This window comes from Ascaphus truei, chromosome 12, assembly GCF_040206685.1.
Source record: "Ascaphus truei isolate aAscTru1 chromosome 12, aAscTru1.hap1, whole genome shotgun sequence".
NCBI classification, from domain to species: Eukaryota; Metazoa; Chordata; class Amphibia; order Anura; family Ascaphidae; genus Ascaphus; species Ascaphus truei.
The window spans coordinates 46,651,701-46,672,842 of record NC_134494.1 but is presented as its reverse complement, the minus strand read 5'-3'; the positions used below and the strand labels follow the sequence as shown (position 1 = coordinate 46,672,842).

At 45.8% G+C, this 21,142-nt stretch overlaps 1 protein-coding gene across 10 annotated transcripts in view; it reads right to left on the bottom strand.

The window, feature by feature from the left end:
* The window catches only part of SHANK2 (SH3 and multiple ankyrin repeat domains 2), a 468,530-nt gene that overhangs the window by 43,779 nt on the left and 403,609 nt on the right, over positions 1-21,142 (bottom strand). For 4 of the 10 annotated variants that reach the window (XM_075567606.1, XM_075567608.1, XM_075567612.1 and 1 more), the window contains 4 exons: positions 14,447-14,582; positions 9,770-9,850; positions 7,124-7,144; positions 2,874-3,004 (listed from right to left, as the gene is read on the bottom strand). In XM_075567606.1, coding sequence (XP_075423721.1) covers positions 2,874-3,004; positions 7,124-7,144; positions 9,770-9,850; positions 14,447-14,582 — 369 coding nt within the window. The remainder of the gene's footprint in view (positions 1-2,873; positions 3,005-7,123; positions 7,145-9,769; positions 9,851-14,446; positions 14,583-21,142) is intronic. The other 6 variants (XM_075567607.1, XM_075567609.1, XM_075567615.1 and 3 more) reach the window with 2 other exon arrangements.

The window sequence follows — 21,142 nt, the reverse complement described above, 5'->3', positions numbered from 1 at the left end:
GCTGCTTCCCGTGGTGACAAGTTCGGGAGCTCTCCCTGGTCCTGTTCCCATAGTGTTGTTATTGGGCTTTAAAGCTGCAGTTCAGTCAATATCCTGCATGTGTGTTTTTTAATAAATCAGTTCTGTAGTAAGAAAAAATACTTTTAGCGTTTTCTGTTTTTAAAAAAACAACTTTGAAAGACCAATTTTCTTGTATTCTATTTTAACAGCCATTTGCTAAGGCACTACCCCTTCATGTCCTGTCACAAGCCTTGGCACACCCCTTTGTCAGCCCTGCCCTCCCTCTAGCACATGTCAGTGCAGGAGTGCTCATGAATATTCATGAGCTTCCACTGAGTGACAGAGGCAGAATATAAACATATGCCAGCTCTAATTATGTCACCAAATTTCGCCCATCAATACATGGAGAACGAATTGACCGGCAGCTATACAGTTCTTTAGGTAATTAGAGATTGCACACATGAAACTATTGAAGTAAATAAATAAATAAAAATAAAAAATAAAAAAAAAGACTGAACTGCAGCTTTAAACTTTACATTCTTGTGCCGACATGAATATATATTTATATCTAACAACCAAGGAACAGTAGTAGGGGAGTGCAGAGGAGGGAAGCAGTCCCTTGTTATGGATATATACTTATATTTATATCCACAGACTGTACAACCAAGGAACAGTAGTAGGGGAGGGCAGAGGAGGGAAGCAGTCCCTTGTTATGGATATATACTTATATCCACAGACTGTACAACCAAGGAACAGTAGTAGGGGAGGGCAGAGGAGGGAAGCAGTCCCTTGTTATGGATATATACTTATATCCACAGACTGTACAACCAAGGAACAGTAGTAGGGGAGGGCAGAGGAGGGAAGCAGTCCCTTGTTATGGATATATACTTATATCCACAGACTGTACAACCAAGGAACAGTAGTAGGGGAGGGCAGAGGAGGGAAGCAGTCCCTTGTTATGGATATATACTTATATCCACAGACTGTACAACCAAGGAACAGTAGTAGGGGAGTGCAGAGGAAGGAAGCAGTCCCTTGTTATGGATATATACTTATATCCACAGACTGTACAACCAAGGAACAGTAGTAGGGGAGGGCAGAGGAGGGAAGCAGTCCCTTGTTATGGATATATACTTATATCCACAGACTGTACAACCAAGGAACAGTAGTAGGGGAGTGCAGAGGAGGGAAGCAGTCCCTTGTTATGGATATATACTTATATCCACAGACTGTACAACCAAGGAACAGTAGTAGGGGAGGGCAGAGGAGGGAAGCAGTCCCTTGTTATGGATATATACTTATATCCACAGACTGTACAACCAAGGAACAGTAGTAGGGGAGGGCAGAGGAGGGAAGCAGTCCCTTGTTATGGATATATACTTATATCCACAGACTGTACAACCAAGGAACAGTAGTAGGGGAGGGCAGAGGAGGGAAGCAGTCCCTTGTTATGGATATATACTTATATCCACAGACTGTACAACCAAGGAACAGTAGTAGGGGAGGGCAGAGGAGGGAAGCAGTCCCTTGTTATGGATATATACATATATCCACAGACTGTACAACCAAGGAACAGTAGTAGGGGAGGGCAGAGGAGGGAAGCAGTCCCTTGTTATGGATATATACATATATCCACAGACTGTACAACCAAGGAACAGTAGTAGGGGAGTGCAGAGGAGGGAAGCAGTCCCTTGTTATGGATATATACTTATATCCACAGACTGTACAACCAAGGAACAGTAGTAGGGGAGGGCAGAGGAGGGAAGCAGTCCCTTGTTATGGATATATACTTATATCCACAGACTGTACAACCAAGGAACAGTAGTAGGGGAGGGCAGAGGAGGGAAGCAGTCCCTTGTTATGGATATATACTTATATCCACAGACTGTACAACCAAGGAACAGTAGTAGGGGAGGGCAGAGGAGGGAAGCAGTCCCTTGTTATGGATATATACATATATCCACAGACTGTACAACCAAGGAACAGTAGTAGGGGAGTGCAGAGGAGGGAAGCAGTCCCTTGTTATGGATATATACATATATCCACAGACTGTACAACCAAGGAACAGTAGTAGGGGAGTGCAGAGGAGGGAAGCAGTCCCTTGTTATGGATATATACTTATATCCACAGACTGTACAACCAAGGAACAGTAGTAGGGGAGTGCAGAGGAAGGAAGCAGTCCCTTGTTATGGATATATACTTATATCCACAGACTGTACAACCAAGGAACAGTAGTAGGGGAGTGCAGAGGAAGGAAGCAGTCCCTTGTTATGGATATATACTTATATCCACAGACTGTACAACCAAGGAACAGTAGTAGGGGAGTGCAGAGGAGGGAAGCAGTCCCTTGTTATGGATATATACTTATATCCACAGACTGTACAACCAAGGAACAGTAGTAGGGGAGGGCAGAGGAGGGAAGCAGTCCCTTGTTATGGATATATACTTATATCCACAGACTGTATAACCAAGGAAGAGTAGTAGGGGAGGGCAGAGGAGGGAAGCAGTCCCTTGTTATGGATATATACTTATATCCACAGACTGTACAACCAAGGAACAGTAGTAGGGGAGTGCAGAGGAGGGAAGCAGTCCCTTGTTATGGAATCTGGTCTCTGAAGTGCGAGACTTCATTTCCAGTACTAAAACCTCAGGTAAATCTCTTTAATTTCGTCTGCGCCTCAAGTACTATAAGCAGATTGTGGGGGAACTGCTGTGATTTACTGTCCTCTCTAGAACCTAATTGTACTATATGAAATGAAAAGGCTGGACCCCTCCTTAGTAACAGCGACTGTGCACCTTTGTGTTTCGTTCTCCTGTGATCCGTCTCTGGCACAGCCTAATACCTGTGCCCGTTATGCGCCTCTCTTACTCACATTTGTCTCGGTAGCAGCAGGGAAGCATCTGCTGGCGGGACGCTGCTTAATTGTGGCAACTCTGGATTCAAGTGGCACGTTGTCCGCTGGTCTCAAAGGTTTGGAAATGGGACAGGTTTCTTCTAATTTATCTGCAATAAAACAAAAGGGTGCCTGCTCTGTCACAGCCCTTGTAATATAAAACAAGTCACTTAAAAACCCTCCCACGGAGAGCAGAGCTTTTAAAAAGCAGGAAAATAAATGTGAGGGCATTTTTTAAACCAGGCACTGCGTTTGCATCATACTTTAAGGCGTGCAAGCGGAAATCTTCTGAGTGCTTCTGCGCGGCATGCATGCTTTATTTTAAGCCTACATGCATGTGATGTTTACTTAGCGCAATGCGAATCACTATCCTCCTCTTCAACCACTCAACATCTGAAAGATGAACATCTACATAGAAACGGGAGAGAAAACCTTTAGCTAGAACATTCCCACTGAACACGGGGTCACACAAAGTATCCATTCCCAGCGCCTCCATATCCGGGGCTTCTGAAACATATTGGTCCCTGTAGCAGAGAGAAGCCGTTCCAGCTGGAGCAGAGCTTCGTGTAACTCCCACTTCTCCCTCCAGTGATATAATGTAGTAACAATGACTCCAAGGTGATATCTACGATGCTGGAAAGATCAAAGAGGTTGCAGCCCACTGAGATTCCTCTCTAATCCATCTGGATTGTGGATGCGGTGGATTGCCGTTTGTTCTGTGGTTGTGTGAATGTAATACAGAGGATGCATCAGCGGCAAGGACAAGAAAAGGAGAGCTGCAGAAGCCAGCGGCTTTCCTGGGCCCGGTCCCTCAGGACCTCCTTGTTTAATTATTTAAACTTTGGATATTTAATGAAAGAAGAGGGGTATTTGGCAAGAGCTCACCGAGGGGTATTTGGGAAGAGCTCACCGAGGGGTATTTGGCAAGAGCTGACCGAGGGGTATTTGGGAAGAGCTGACCGAGGGGTATTTGGGAAGAGCTGACCGAGGGGTATTTGGGAAGAGCTGACCGAGGGGTATTTGGGAAGAGCTGACCGAGGGGTATTTGGGAAGAGCTGACGAGGGGTATTTGGGAAGAGCTGACGAGGGGTATTTGGGAAGAGCTGACGAGGGGTATTTGGGAAGAGCTGACCAGGGGTATTTGGGAAGAGCTGACCAGGGGTATTTGGGAAGAGCTGACGAGGGGTATTTGGGAAGAGCTGACGAGGGGTATTTGGGAAGAGCTGACGAGGGGTATTTGGGAAGAGCTGACGAGGGGTATTTGGGAAGAGCTGACGAGGGGTATTTGGGAAGAGCTGACGAGGGGTATTTGGGAAGAGCTGACGAGGGGTATTTGGGAAGAGCTGACGAGGGGTATTTGGGAAGAGCTGACGAGGGGTATTTGGGAAGAGCTGACGAGAGGTATTTGGGAAGAGCTGACGAGGGATATTTGGGAAGAGCTGACCAGGGGTATTTGGGAAGAGCTGACGAGGGGTATTTGGGAAGAGCTGACGAGGGGTATTTGGGAAGAGCTGACGAGGGGTATTTGGGAAGAGCTGACGAGGGGTATTTGGGAAGAGCTGACGAGGGGTATTTGGGAAGAGCTGACGAGAGGTATTTGGGAAGAGCTGACGAGGGATATTTGGGAAGAGCTGACCAGGGGTATTTGGGAAGAGCTGACGAGGGGTATTTGGGAAGAGCTGACGAGGGGTATTTGGGAAGAGCTGACGAGGGGTATTTGGGAAGAGCTGACGAGGGGTATTTGGGAAGAGCTGACGAGGGGTATTTGGGAAGAGCTGACGAGGGGTATTTGGGAAGAGCTGACGAGGGGTATTTGGGAAGAGCTGACGAGGGGTATTTGGGAAGAGCTGACGAGGGGTATTTGGGAAGAGCTGACGAGGGGTATTTGGGAAGAGCTGACGAGCGGTATTTGGGAAGAGCTGACGAGGGGTATTTGGGAAGAGCTGACGAGGGGTATTTGGGAAGAGCTGACGAGGGGTATTTGGGAAGAGCTGACGAGGGGTATTTGGGAAGAGCTGACGAGGGGTATTTGGGAAGAGCTGACGAGGGGTATTTGGGAAGAGCTGACGAGGGGTATTTGGGAAGAGCTGACGAGGGGTATTTGGGAAGAGCTGACGAGGGGTATTTGGGAAGAGCTGACCAGGGATATTTGGGAAGAGCTGACGAGGGGTATTTGGGAAGAGCTGACGAGGGGTATTTGGGAAGAGCTGACGAGGGGTATTTGGGAAGAGCTGACTAGGGGTATTTGGGAAGAGCTGACGAGGGGTATTTGGGAAGAGCTGACTAGGGGTATTTGGGAAGAGCTGACGAGGGGTATTTGGGAAGAGCTGACGAGGGGTATTTGGGAAGAGCTGACGAGGGGTATTTGGGAAGAGCTGACCAGGGATATTTAGGAAGAGCTGACGAGGGGTATTTGGGAAGAGCTGACGAGGGGTATTTGGGAAGAGCTGACGAGGGGTATTTGGGAAGAGCTGACGAGGGGTATTTGGGAAGAATTTACCAAGGGGTATTTGGTGATTTTGTAGCTTCTCTCTATAAATAGTGACGTCCTCTGATCACTTTGGCCCGTGCTAAAGCTTAGCACCCTTTTTTTTTTTTGGTCTGGACCTTTGGAAGGTGCCTTCTAGTTTCAGACACAGATTTTGAGCAGCCTTTTGCCTGGTTTGGATTTAATCTCCAATCTCCTGTCACAGATTCGGTAGTTGGGTCTCAAGCAGGTGATGGAAGAAGCAGAAGGCACAAAAAATAAAAAGCAAAGCCCAGCCAGAAGCACAACCCTGTTTGTGTACGGCCACCCCCCAGCTTCCCCTGGTGGCCCCTCGTGGCTACTAACATTCGGCCACTGTAAAGCCATGATTTTGGCCACGGACTATAACCCACGTTGTGATGAGAATCTGAGAGGCAGCGAGAATCACAGTTAAACCCCAACCAGGAAGAAGCTCAAAATGATGGAGATTTGTTTGTATTACAATCTGAATCCAGAAAACTCAACCCAAAGACAGGACCGGCCTTTAATCACGTTCAGCAGAAGACCGCTTTTGCTAATCAGAGAACCACATGCTCACAATATGGGGATCTGACGGAGACTCATCAACAGCGTGAAATCTACATTCAAAAGTCATCTATTGAACCCTGAGAGTGTAACAGCTGGAACATTTCAGTCAGTTACAGTCATATTCATGTTTCTAGTAATACGGCTTCTGAGTGACCCTAATTAGTAGGTGACAGAGGTAACGAGGAAAATCCAGGCATAGGAATAAACCACAGGTTCAGTGATACCAGAAAGATTTAGCTTATGGTGGCAGGTTTGACGTACACCCAATACTAGGGTGATGCCAGTACCCTCTGGGCAGTACCTGCAGGCACATCAAGGGTTAGATCACCAACAATGACACAAAGAATCCCCACACCACAGCGAACAATGCTCGCACACACACCACAGCGAACAATGCTCGCACACACACCACAGCGAACGATGCTCGCACACACATCACAGCGAACGATGCTCGCACACACACCACAGCGAACGATGCTCGCACACACACCACAGCGAACGATGCTCGCACACACACTACAGCGAACGATGCTCGCACACACACCACACGAACGATGCTCACACACACCACAGCGAGCGATGCACGCACACCGCCGAAGTCCAAAGTACAAGGATGAAAGAAGATTGATAAAGGTTCGCAAGCAGACGGAAACGTCGCTCCCTGCGAATAAATTCACTTTATATTGAGAAAGACCATTGGATTGTCGCTTTCTTTCATCCTTGTACGTTAGGCTATTTTCTACGACCGTCTCACAATTTGATGTCCTTTGTGCAACGTTATCACTGAATAGATGGACAATTGAAATGATGTTCTCGTTATTAACAGGATGTAAGTGGGCGCTGATGGAGATTACATAAGAAACACTTCCAGTCTGGGATGCGTTACCAAGCACTAAAGAGAAAGCTCGGGTTTTGTATTTCCCAATGCAGAGTTTCTGCTGATAGGAAGCATAAAAATCATAAAATCCACACGTACAGAAAAGATCCTAACAGTGATACAGCCACAGCCCTCCCGCTAGCCTAAATTATATACTGGGGTCCACGACTGAAGTCCAATTTCGTGCCGTTAAATGGACTCTCCTTGAGAAAATAAAAATTTAAAAAAAAAACACATTGTTACTTTGTGCAACAAAACATCAAACAGGTTATAGAACATGGAACATTCCCCCCTTACCCTTCTTCCTCCGTACAGAAGCTTGCAAAACAGAAAATGGGAGGAATTGTCAATCATTTCCAGCAGTAAATCATTTATAAATGACTGGCGGAAGCTGCACTGCAATTAGCAAATTGCCTCTTGTAGTGTTTTCACGTTACTGAAATGCAATCACCTTTTCTGTGTTCAACGAGCATTCCCATTTGTGTTTTTTTTTTTAAATGAAAGATAGTTTCACACAAGACATATTTCTGTGAAGCTGCAGTCAGCACAACCCTTTGTATCATATTTAATGACGTCTATATTTAGTTCAGACATTTGCATTGAAATATTCTTTGAAAAGAAACATTTATTCCAGACAGGGATGAAAGTAATACAACAGTCACTTTGATACTGGTTTGACTTTACTAAAAATGGCATTACAAAAGGTCCTTTCCAGGACGTTGGGATCTGTCAATTTACATACATACAGTAAGTGTGTTTACAGTAGGGCCCCGCTCATATGGCAGGTTCCGTTCCAGGGTTCTTGCCGGAAAGTGAAAATCGCCGAAAAGCGGAACGTAGCATTTGTTATGTCCACCGGCGATTTTCCGAATCGTCCGTCCCCCTTCTACGCCTGCGCAAACTCATCTGCTCCCCCGTTCTGCGCATGCGCAAACTCGTCCGCTCCCCAGTTGTGCGCATGCGCAAACTCGTCTGCTCCCCAGTTGTGCGCATGCGCAAACTCGGCTGCCCCCTTCTTCACCTGCGCGAACTCGGCCGCACCCCGTTCTGCGCACGCGCAAACTCGTCCGCTCCCCAGTTGTGTGCATGCGCAAACTCGTCCGCTCCCCAGTTGTGCGCATGCACAAACTCGGCCGCCCCCACTTCTGCGCATGTGCGAACTAGGCTGCCCCCCCTTCTGCGCATGCGCAAACTCGGCCGCTCCCCCGTTCTGTGCATGCGTGAACTCTGCCACCCCCACTTCTGTGCATGCGTGAACTTGGCCGCACCCTTCTGCGCATGCGCGGACATGGTGGCCCCCTTCTTGGTACCGCTGTATTGGCGGCTCGCCGAGAAGCTGGACCCTACACTGCACTGTGCAGCGAAACAAAAGGATAGTGGTTAAAGCATTAGTTTGAGTGACAGCTCTTTTGCAACTAAAAATAACTGATACTGAGCTACTAACTATCACTACAATAATAAAGACACATATAGAGACATATAATGTGTGGTGTGTGTGTGTGTGTGTGTGTGCTTATGTACCGCTGCTAACCCCAGTAATGTTCACAGCACAAACTCCGATCAGAAAAAGAACACTGTACTATCACTGGAATTTATCAAGGTGCGATGTGGGGTGTCACACACCCCTCTAACAGGACGGTCATCCAAGTCCTGGGCAGGTCCACACAGATCAGGATGTAATACCCCACATCACAGCTTCATACATCCTGCCCTACATCTTGTTTCTGGAACGCTTCGCATTATAACACTGATACATTTGCACACGACCATTAGACAAATGTCAGGTGACATTCAGGAAATACCTGTGCCTGTTCCATAATGGACATTAGTGAGCAAGACAGGACACGAGTCATTTGTGCAGCCACATGTTTCACAGAATGTCACTAAATTGAACCAAACTATTCCTGAACATGGGAGCCATGACCACTGATCGCTAATAATCAGAAGGTGGGTTACAAGAGAACCAAACCTTTACACTCGGAGATAGCATGCTTCCCATTCAATGCTCACACTCAGTTAGGAAAGTAAACACAGTGATTTCCTGAGTAAGGCTGGTGCTCTGCTCCGTGCTGATCATACATAGATCATATGATGGAATTGCCACTAACTGAATGCTAACCACGCCGAATGTTACTGCGGCGAGATGGGGGAGAGATACCCTGCACTGTGACATGATGAGTCATGGCGTCGGAGTGATAGTATGTTATGATTACCGGGCACCCAAGAGCACGTTGTGGATTAGAAGGGAGTGGGGCATCAGCCTTTCACATGAAGATACCAAACCCGTGGACCTCAGCCCTTTCCTACTGCAATATGGTCTTACTTACCTTTATCCACTGCTGAGATGCCCAAGGAATTTAAAATAAGAAAATAAATTAGACAAACTAGAAAAGTGTAAGTGCAGAACGGGGAAACATAACGGAGGGCGACGTCTAAGCAAGCTCGCCGTGGTTGGGAAATGTCACAGACACGTTGTATGGTGAGAATGTTAGTAAAACCATGCACAGCGTGGCATCATGCCCAGGCCACGTCTCATAGCGGGTGTGCATCATGCCCAGGCCACGTCTCATAGCGGGTGTGCATCATGCCAAGGCCACGTCTCATAGCGGGTGTGCATCATGCCCAGGCCACGCCTCATAGCGGGTGTGCATCATACCCAGGCCACGTCTCATAGCGGGTGTGCATCATGCCCAGGCCACGCCTCATAGCGGGTGTGCATCATGCCCAGGCCACGCCTCATAGCGGGTGTGCATCATGCCCAGGCCACGCCACATAGCGGGTGTGCATCATGCCCAGGCCACGCCACATAGCGGGTTAGCATCATGCTCAGGCCACGTCTCCTAGCGGGTGTGCATCACGCCCAGGCCACGTCTCACAGCGGTACTTGAAGTGCACCCACAATCCCCACACATTCCCCGCATGCGGTTATAATCGCACTCTTACCAAATTCTTCAAGCTCTGAAGTCATTGATTTAGACCGCAGGGACAGTGCCGTGGTCGGAGCTCGCTTGGGAGGTGGAGGAGCTTTGCATTAAATAGAAGGATATACAGAGATGTATCAGTGACAGTTCTGCAGTGTCAGGAACACAAAGTCTTTCAGGTACCCCGGCTAACGTCAGTGTGGGAATTAAAACGCCCTGTGCACGTGTGTCTCTGCACCAAAGGACGTGCTTCTTTCTACCTGCAAATGATACTCTTTATATCTACTGTTTACACGCAGCGCCATGTTAACCGTTCTAATCTCACTTTGCAGATAAATGTTAAACATTATTTCTTTTTGGACCTTGCGAACGGCAGCAAAGTACAAATGTGCGCTACCTGCAGCTCCTGCGAGCCTACTAAAAACCGCGCGCTTCCGTGCGCGCCTCCCCCGCGCACTCCTGCAGCCCAGCGATCTGTGCGCTAGCTGCAGGAGTTGGGTCGCGGCCGATTGGGGCCGTGGTGGGGAGCGTGGCGATCGCGTCACGGAGCTGGTTCACTCTTATTGGCTGAACCAGTTCAGGTTACGCGACTGCAGCGTCAACGCTGTAGTTTGCCGCCACAAGTCGTTTCTAGTGTGAAAATGTTCGTACACTAGCATCACAGAGTGCCGAGCGTGCGCAAGCACGTCGCGTAGCAGGCACAGTGAGCAGGGCCTAATACTGCTGGAAAGGTCGGAAAGCATGGCTGTAATAAAGGTGTAGCACTGAGCATTAATCAGAGAGGGTTACAAGAGAACTGAACACGTCCTATTACTTTCAGAGATAAAAACTCCATGTACCGTGTAATCATTATACCTACCCCCTGTTATACATGCACTGTGTAATCATTATACCTACCCCCTGTTATTCATGTACTGTGTAATCATTATACCTACCCCCTGTTATTCATGTACTGTGTAATCATTATACCTACCCCCTGTTATACATGTACTGTGTAATCATTATACCCTACCCCCTGTTATACATGTACTGTGTAATCATTATACCTACCCCCTGTTATTCACGTACTGTGTAATCATTATACCTACCCCCTGTTATTCATGTACTGTGTAATCATTATACCTACCCCCTGTTATACATGCACTGTGTAATCATTATACCTACCCCCTGTTATACATGTACTGTGTAACCATTATACCCTACCCCCTATTATTCATGTACAGTGTAATCATTATACCCTACCCCCTGTTATTCATGTACTGTGTAATCATTATATCTACCCCCTGTTATACATGTACTGTGTAACCATTATACCCTACCCCCTATTATTCATGTACAGTGTAATCATTATACCCTACCCCCTGTTATTCATGTACTGTGTAATCATTATACCCTACCCCCTGTTATACATGTACTGTGTAATCATTATACCCTACCCCTGTTATACATGTACTGTGTAACTATTATACTCTACCCCCTGTTATTCATGTACTGTGTAATCATTATACCTACGTTATTCATGTACTGTGTAATCATTATACCCTACCCCCTATTATTCATGTACTGTGTAATCATTATACCTACCCAGTTATACATATACTGTGTAATCATTATACCCTACCCCCTATTATTCATGTACTGTGTAATCATTATACCCTACCCCCTGTTATTCATGTACTGTGTAATCATTATACCCTACCCCCTATTATTCATGTACTGTGTAATCATTATACCTACCCCGTTATACATATACTGTGTAATCATTATACCCTACCCCCTGTTATACATGTACTGTATAATCATTATACCCTACCCCCTGTTACACATGTACTGTGTAATCATTATACCCTACCCCCTGTTATTCATGTACTGTGTAATCATTATACCCTACCCCCTGTTACTCATATACTGTGTAATCATTATACCCTACCCCCTGTTATACATGTACTGTGTAATCATTATACCCTACCCCCTGTTATTCATGTACTGTGTAATCATTATACCTTACCCCCTGTTATTCATGTACTGTGTAATGATTATACCCTACCCAGTTATCCATGTACTGTGTAATCATTATACCCTACCCCCTGTTATTCATGTACCGTGTAATCATTATACCCTACCCCCTGTTATTCATGTACAGTGTAATCATTATACCCTACCCCCTGTTATTCATGTACTGTGTAATCATTATACCCTACCCCCTGTTATTCATGTACTGTGTAATAATTATACCATACCCCTGTTATTCATGTACTGTGTAATCATTATACCCTACTCCCTGTTATTCATGTACTGTGTAATAATTATACCCTACCCTCTGTTATTCATGTACTGTGTAATCATTATACCCTACCCCCTGTTATTCATGTACTGTGTAATTATTATACCTTACCCCCTGTTATTCATGTACTGTGTAATCATTATACCCTACCCACTGTTACTCATGTACTGTGTAATCATTATACCCTACCCCGTTATCCATGTACTGTGTAATCATTATACCCAACCCAGTTACTCATGTACTGTGTAATCATTATACCCTACCCCCTGTTATCCATGTACTGTGTAATCATTATACCTTACCCCCTGTTATCCATGTACTGTGTAATCATTATACCCTACCCCCGTTATTCATGTACTGTGTAATCATTATACCCTACCCCCTGTTATACATGTACTGTGTAATCATTGTACCCTACCCCCTGTTATGCAAGTACTGTGTAATCATTATACCCTAACCTCTGTTATTCATGTACTGTGTAATCATAATACCCTACCCCCTGTTATACATGTACTGTGTAATCATTATACCTTACCCCCTGTTATTCCTGTACTGTGTAATCATTATACCCTACCCCGTTATCCATGTACTGTGTAATCATTATACCCTACCCCCTGTTATACATGTACTGTGTAATCATTATACCCTACCCCTGTTATTCATGTACTGTGTAACCATTATACCCTACCCCCTGTTATTCATGTACTGTGTAATCATTATACCCTACTCCCTGTTATACATGTACTGTGTAATCATTATACCCTACCCCGTTATCCATGTACTATGTAATCATTATACCTACCCCGTTATTCATGTACTGTGTAATCATAATACCTTACCCCCTGTTATTCATGTACTGTGTAATCATTATACCCTACCCCCTGTTATACATGTACTGTGTAATCATTATACCCTACCCCCTGTTATTCATGTACTGTGTAATCATTATACCCTACCCTTATTCATGCTTTGGCAATACTGAAATGTTCTTTTGTCATGTCAATAAAGCTTATTTTATTTGATAAAAAAACTCCCCTTTCAAAGCTTAGTCAGTTAGGAAAGTGAGTGTGAGTGAGGCTGCTGCTGTACCCATATATATCACATGACATAGTCCAGCTGTGTTTGTGCTGGATACAAATTCTTGAATAATGCTTACTGGGGTCATGAAAAGCTGATTTCCCTGGGGGATTTTGTGCAAGTTCCTCAGAACTCTGCCTCACTGGAATAGCTGCATTGTTATTTTCTGCTGTGCAGTATAAATTGCATGTTTCGGCTTGTTACCATGGTGAGTTAGAATTGGCTTTTGGGCCTAAATTTGAAGAACTAACACAATTAATTGAATATATAGAAGAAAATGTCTTATATGTAAGCTGGTTTCTGACAAGCCGTCTGCAGCTAATCTCCCTTCATCAAGTGAAGAAAAGTTTGATTCTATTAAACCTTTAAAGGCAACATTACTACTGAGTATATTACATATCTACATTGCGTAGTATATTACATATGTACGTGCCCTAGTATATTACATATGAACGCTGCTTATTATATTACATATGTACGTGCTTAGTATATCACATTTGTACGCTGCTTAGTATATCACATATCTACGCTGCTTAGTATATTACATATCAACGCTGCTTAGTATATTACAGTAAGGGAGTGATGAGTTAAACTCCCTTTACAGGGCAAGAAACTGCACTGGTGTCGGGTTTCATGCATGTGTTGTGTGAAACTCATGATTGAGCAGGGTGTAAAAGGCAGGAAATAATTGCTTGTCAGGGTCCCTGTTAGAGTCTCTGTTAGAGGATCACAGATAACGGAGCTCCCGCCCGCAGGGATCCAGGCTTGTTCACCAGAGGGATTTGCCTGGGAACAGTGGGGAACCCAAAGCCCCACATAGCAGAGAAGCTGCACAGAAATAGGGCAAAATACTTCCTGGGAGCAGCAGGACTTCAACACCTGCATCTTAAGTGTGCCTGGAGAAACCGGAGAAGCCGGACCAACACTAAGATACAACTTTATATATTGTTTTATATGTTTTGGGACTGGGAACTGGCCTACCCAGCGAGTCAGAGAGTTAGGGCCTGTCCTGTTTAGTCAGTCTCCAAAAAGGAGTAGGTGTTTGTTTTATGCTTTGTGTTTTGCCTTAAAGGGGCAGTAGCCCCAATGTTTTGTTGTAGTTGTGGAGCAAATAAAACCACTCAACGGTGGTTTACTCTGAAATGCATGTTGTGGACTCTTAACTAACTTCGCCTACAGGCCGCTCCGTCCCAATTACATATCTACGCTGCTTAGTATATTCCATATCTACACTGCTTAGTATATTACATATGTACGCTGCGGTGTAAGACACTGACAGGCAGGTGGGTAGGAATGTATAGTATCTGTGTCCCACAGGAAGAGGCAGAGAATGTGTACCTTTTTTCCTGGCTGTATCATCTGGATCCAGATTCCTGGTCACGGTCACAACTTTAAGGACTAGGTGGTTGCCCCCTTGTCTGATCATGTTCACCACCTGTCTGTGGCCGACTTTCACCACATTCTCATTGTTAACCTGCAGAGAGAGAGCGGGAGACATTCACATGACACCTTTGCAATCAAGACCCTAGAACATAACGCCTGTGTAATAAGAGCAACCAAAGTCTACAACACCACAGATGTGCAGCAAAGGACAAGAACATAACATCTAGGCTATCAGGGTCTAGAATATCACACCCATGCAAAGAGCTCAATCAAAGCCTAGAACATCCTAGAATTATACATGTGCAGTGATAACAACCAAAGTCTATAACATTATATATGCAAGGGCAGTCTAGAACATAGCATAATGGACATAGCATAGCGTATGTGCATACAGAACATCCACTGTAGAGAGAATCATATATCTGCTATGAGAGTCTAGAACATCGTGTGTGATGAGAGCAACCAGAGCCTATAACAAAATACCTGTGCAATGACCATCTAAAATATTACAGCTGTGTAATCAACCAGAGCCTAGAACACCACACCTCAATGACAACTTAGAACTTTGCAACCATTAAAGTAACTCTTCTGTTTATATGAAGAATCATCACGATCAATGGTGTATATGAAAAATGAGGACAGCAGATCCAGATTTTTTTTTTGTCTAAAGCAGCTTTTCCCATCTCCAGTCCTCAAGTACCCCCAACAGGCCAGGTTTTAAGGCTATCCCGGCTTCAGGACAGGGGGTGCAGTCAAAATGATTGAGCCACCTGTGCTGAAGCGGGGATGTCCCTAAGACCTGACCTGTTTGGGGGTACTCGAGGAAAGGAGTTGGGAACCACTGATCTATAGACCCAAAAACATCTCCTCTGATCCGGATTCACCGGGGGAACACTGAACTAATAAAAGTGCCAGGACTGGCCTGTGACACAGCACTGAATGGGTTAAAGCAAGGAGGTAATACTTGTATTTAAATTGGGGACATGATGAAATGTTATTATATTTACAATGAAGTATGTTTCAAAAGTAAATATTCAACACGTTTTCCATATCTGTGAAGAGTTTTGCTTATTCTTAGGATGGATCTGTCTGTGAGACGCAGTGAGGGTCTGTGTGTGAGACGCAGTGAGGGTCTGTGTGTGAGACGCAGTGAGGGTCTGTGTGTGAGAAGCAGTGAGGGTCTGTGTGTGAGACGCAGTGAGGATCTGTGTGTGAGAAGCAGTGAGGGTCTGTGTGTGAGACGCAGTGAGGGTCTGTGTGTGAGAAGCAGTGAGGGTCTGTGTGTGAGAAGCAGTGAGGGTCTGTGTGTGAGACGCAGTGAGGGTCTGTGTGTGAGGCGCAGTGAGGGTCTGTGTGTGAGAAGCAGTGAGGGTCTGTGTGTGAGACGCAGTGAGGATCTGTGTGTGAGAAGCAGTGAGGGTCTGTGTGTGAGGCACAGTGAGGGTCTGTGTGTGAGAAGCAGTGAGGGTCTGTGTGTGAGAAGCAGTGAGGGTCTGTGTGTGAGACGCAGTGAGGGTCTGTGTGTGAGACGCAGTGAGGGTCTGTGTGTGAGACGCAGTGAGGGTCTGTGTGTGAGACGCAGTGAGGGTCTGTGTGTGAGAAGCAGTGAGGGTCTGTGTGTGAGGCGCAGTGAGGGTCTGTGTGTGAGAAGCAGTGAGGGTCTGTGTGTGAGAAGCAGTGAGGGTCTGTGTGTGAGAAGCAGTGAGGGTCTGTGTGTGAGAAGCAGTGAGGGTCTGTGTGTGAGAAGCAGTGAGGGTCTGTGTGTGAGAAGCAGTGAGGGTCTGTGTGTGAGAAGCAGTGAGGGTCTGTGTGTGAGAAGCAGTGAGGGTCTGTGTGTGAGAAGCAGTGAGGGTCTGTGTGTGAGAAGCAGTGAGGGTCTGTGTGTGAGAAGCAGTGAGGGTCTGTGTGTGAGAAGCAGTGAGGGTCTGTGTGTGAGAAGCAGTGAGGGTCTGTGTGTGAGGCACAGTGAGGGTCTGTGTGTGAGGCACAGTGAGGGTCTGTGTGTGAGAAGCAGTGAGGGTCTGTGTGTGAGAAGCAGTGAGGGTCTGTGTGTGAGAAGCAGTGAGGGTCTGTGTGTGAGACGCAGTGAGGGTCTGTGTGTGAGAAGCAGTGAGGGTCTGTGTGTGAGAAGCAGTGAGGGTCTGTGTGTGAGAAGCAGTGAGGGTCTGTGTGTGAGAAGCAGTGATTGTCTGTGTGTGAGAAGCAGTGAGGGTCTGTGTGTGAGAAGCAGAATGCTACAGAATGGGCTGAAGACACAAGAGGAAGTGCTAGCCGTTACACACACGCTCCCTTTTGTATTGTTAAGTATCCATCTGTAGCAATTAAAGATTCCACAGCCCTGCACTGCCAGCTGATGGCAGATTTCTGACAGCCCCTTTGCTGCTAAATGCAGCCTACACATCTCCCTGCAACACTGCGGCTGAACAGGGAATTTATTCATAAGCGTGTCGCTATTCATACATCTCAGATACTATCTGCATGAGAAGGACTGCAAGGACTGCTATCCAAGGTAATGCTGGCTCCTTACACTGAGGACCTGTGTAGTCATGGCAGACCTGGCAAGGGATCTCTGCGCGGCACATATGGAGAAATGAATGGTGCCATTAATAAACTAGGTGAGAGGGTAATGACATGTTTCTGCATAATCAATCATAGATGCCATTTCCTCAGAACAAATCACTGCCCCATACAGTTTACAATCATATTATTGATCCCTGAGGCACAGGGAGATAAAGTGACGTGTCCAAGGTCACACACAGCTGCCACTAGAGTTCTAAGCCTGTGCAGCCACTTCAAAGACAGCAATGTCCCCCGGGGACTGGAGTGAGAACATGGATGCTGGCTCATGTAAATGCACTGACCCCAATGAGACTTGACAGGTGGCGGTACATATAATGGTCAGCCGTCGATTGGAGACGCGAGGACAACCCTGCTCTACAGGGAGGAAACGGCCGGGAGGTTCCGGGCGCAGGTTCCAGGGGCTTTTCTAAGTAGGATTTCAAACCTTAACACTGCTGGAGAGTTGGTCCTATAAGGATTCGTTGGAGATCTCTCTATACACATCACAGCTCACTTTGCAGCATATTATCTTATTGTAGTATTTTATTGTTTTACCAACCCAATAAATAATATTCTTATGGAATTTGTTATCTTCAGTCCATTTGAATGGCAGTACTGTTTACCGCTGGATTAAGTAGTCACAGATAATGCAATATTAGTGTCCTGTTTTTGTCCTTATCGTTCACATCCATGTTGGAGTGCCGTGAGAATATTCAGGAGCCACGCATCAGCATAACAGACTGGGAAGAATCCACGGAAGAACTACCTGTATGCAGTCCACTTTGGGTGGTCATCCTTGGTGCCATACAGGTCTTTTTTTATTATCACACCCATTCTGGTTGTGGAGACAACCCGCTAGGCTGGTTAGGCAGCCTACCGGACTTCAAGGACAATCGGAATTGTATCATTATATTATTCACACATTTTTTTATCATTTTAGCTCTTTTTTTCACTAATTTTCCACCCCACCTAAACCTTGTCATTGTGTGATAGTGCTCTGATGTCAGCATGTGCGAATGATAAAAGAAGCCTCTTGAAGTAACAATGAGTATGCCAGTAACAAGGCCTGCAAATCCTCCCACTCGTGTACTGGAAAGCCAAGAGATGTTTCAAGTCCTGGTCACCTTGTGCATCGACCCAAGCGAGGCCCGATAATGCAGCGCTGGGGCTATGAACAAGGAAGAACAGAACTCTTCTGTATAAACCATTTCCTCCCCCACAGACACACACTGCATCACAGATGGGACGTGCAAAGTTTAATCTCTGTATTTAGGTTACCTTGTCTCAGATGAAAGTGACCTTAAAGATTTCCCAGCGATACAGATGTTCAGATAAGCACATACAATTTATTTCTAACATGATGTGAGGCAGAAAGGATCCACACACAGATTAGAGCCACAAAGCCACACTAAGTCGGGTCTCATAACCTGACGTTACCCAACACAGGAACAGACCTTGCCGCTAATTATATGCGCGACAACGACCGTTCTACATCTCACATGCATAAGCGTGACATCATGTTATTGTAGCGTAATGTTGCGTTATCAATAATATTACCTTAAATACTATCCAGGTCTTGAAATGAATCTTTAATGGAAGTTGAGAAAGAGAGGAGCGAACAAGGAAACAACAACTGACAATAACACTATACAGCTCAACCCTGTTATAACGCGCCCCGTTACAACACGAATCCGCTTAGAACGCGATGCAAGCGTGGCTCCCAATTTTCGTATTTATGAATACTTTACAACACGATTATTGGTGTCTTAAATACTTTACTGTACAATGCATACCATTGTACATTATTTCTAACGCGATCCGCTTATAACGCAATGTGATTCTTTGGACTCCAAACACAGCGCTGTAAGGGGGTTGAGCTGTATTAGTTAAAATGTATGTATCTGGCTTTACACCCACCCAGACACTGGGAAAGCCGTTTCATGGTTTGGATGGGACCAACGCCATGTTGACGTATGACCTAACGTAGCATTAAGGCCCCACTTTAACCTTAACCGAATGTCCTGGATATGCTCTGTTCTGAGAATGCTACACTCGCATATCATTGGCCTCCCATTGTCACTGGCGGCTACAATAGTTCTTTGTGGGAAAACCCCTCACTTTACATGTTGTTGTCCATTGTCGATGCACCATAAGTATTGGCATCACGTTAGGTTAACATGACGTTAAGTGACTTAGCTGGAGCTTTGTGCACCTGGGCAGAGCATGTCTGGCGAGATTTACTCTCTGTTTATTCTCTGTACCTATCAAAAATAATGAGCAAAACTGACAAAGTAATGCGCACCAAAAGAAAAAAGGGGGAGGGAAAAATGGCTGTCGATTAAAACCAAAAAATATTGGTGAAAGGTACGGAGAGAGATCTGGGACAAACTCGGAAGCGGAAAGAAAACTCCCACAACACACACCTGTAATCTGAGCGAAAACCAAAAGCAATACAGACCTCCACAGGTATATTACTGCCCCAGAGGAAGGACTTCCTATGATGGAGACCCCAGGTGATGGGATTATCTGACCAAAATGTAACCAGTACACACAATCAGCGTACCATTACCCCCGGTGAGATGACCACGGAGGTGCACAATGTAACCAGTACACACAATCAGCGTACCATTACCCCCGGTGAGATGACCACGGAGGTGCACAATGTAACCAGTACACACAATCAGCGTACCATTACCCCCGGTGAGATGACCACGGAGGTGCACAATGTAACCAGTACACACAATCAGCGTACCATTACCCCCGGTGAGATAACCACGGAGGTGCACAATGTAACCAGTACACACAATCAGCGTACCATTACCCCCGGTGAGATAACCACGGAGGCGCACAATGTAACCAGTACACACAATCAGCGTACCATTACCCCCGGTGAGATAACCACGGAGGTGCACAATGTAACCAGTACACACAATCAGCGTACCATTACCCCCGGTGAGATGACCACGGAGGCGCACAATGTAACCAGTACACACAATCAGCGTACCATTACCCCCGGTGAGATGACCACGGAGGCGCACAATGTAACCAGTACACACAATCAGCGTACCATTACCCCCGGTGAGATGACCACGGAGGCGCACAATGTAACCAGTACACACAATCAGCGTACCATTACCCCCGGTGAGATGACCACGGAGGCGCACAATGTAACCAGTACACACAATCAGCGTACCATTACCCCCGGTGAGATGACCACGGAGGCGTACAATGTAACCAGTACACACAATCAGCGTACCATTACCCCCGGTGAGATGACCACGGAGGCGTACAATGCATCGGCGCACTGCTTTGAGTCTACAGGTGTATTTTTTGTACACCGAGTTTCACCCCAGCCAGTGTCCTTGTAATAACCTTGCTGCCTGGTGTCATTGCCGGCCCGGTCTCCTGGTGACCTCTTATTATGCCTTTGAATTCTTTGGATGCACTGAGCACGAGGTCTGAAAAACATAAGGATGTTTTCTGTGTTTGCTGCTCTAATGCCTCCTCATTGCTTCCTACTTTACAATGCTTATTTACTTATTGGTATTTCTTTATTCTTAAAGGTAAGAATTTGTTGCAGGTTGTGACCATTTTTTACAGACCAAATCCAATTCTCCATAGCTATTATAGTGGTTATAGAACGTTCTAAACCTCACAGGTCTCTTCTTCACATCTACAGCACTTTGCAAACCTCACAGGTCTCTTTTTCACATCTACAGCGCTTTCCTAACCTCACAAATCTCTTCTTCACATGTACAGAGCTTTCCTAACCTCACAGGTCTCTTCTTCACGTGTACAGAGCTTTCCTAACCTCACAGGTCTCTTCTACAAGTGTACAGGGCTTTCCAAACCTCACAGGTCTCTTCCTCACATGTACAGAGCTTTCCTAACCTCACAGGTCTCTTCTTCACATGTACAGAGCTTTCCAAACCTCACAGGTCTCTTCTTCACGTGTACAGAGCTTTCCTAACCTCACAGGTCTCTTCTACAAGTGTACAGGGCTTTCCAAACCTCACAGGTCTCTTCCTCACATGTACAGAGCTTTCCTAACCTCACAGGTCTCTTCTTCACATGTACAGAGCTTTCCAAACC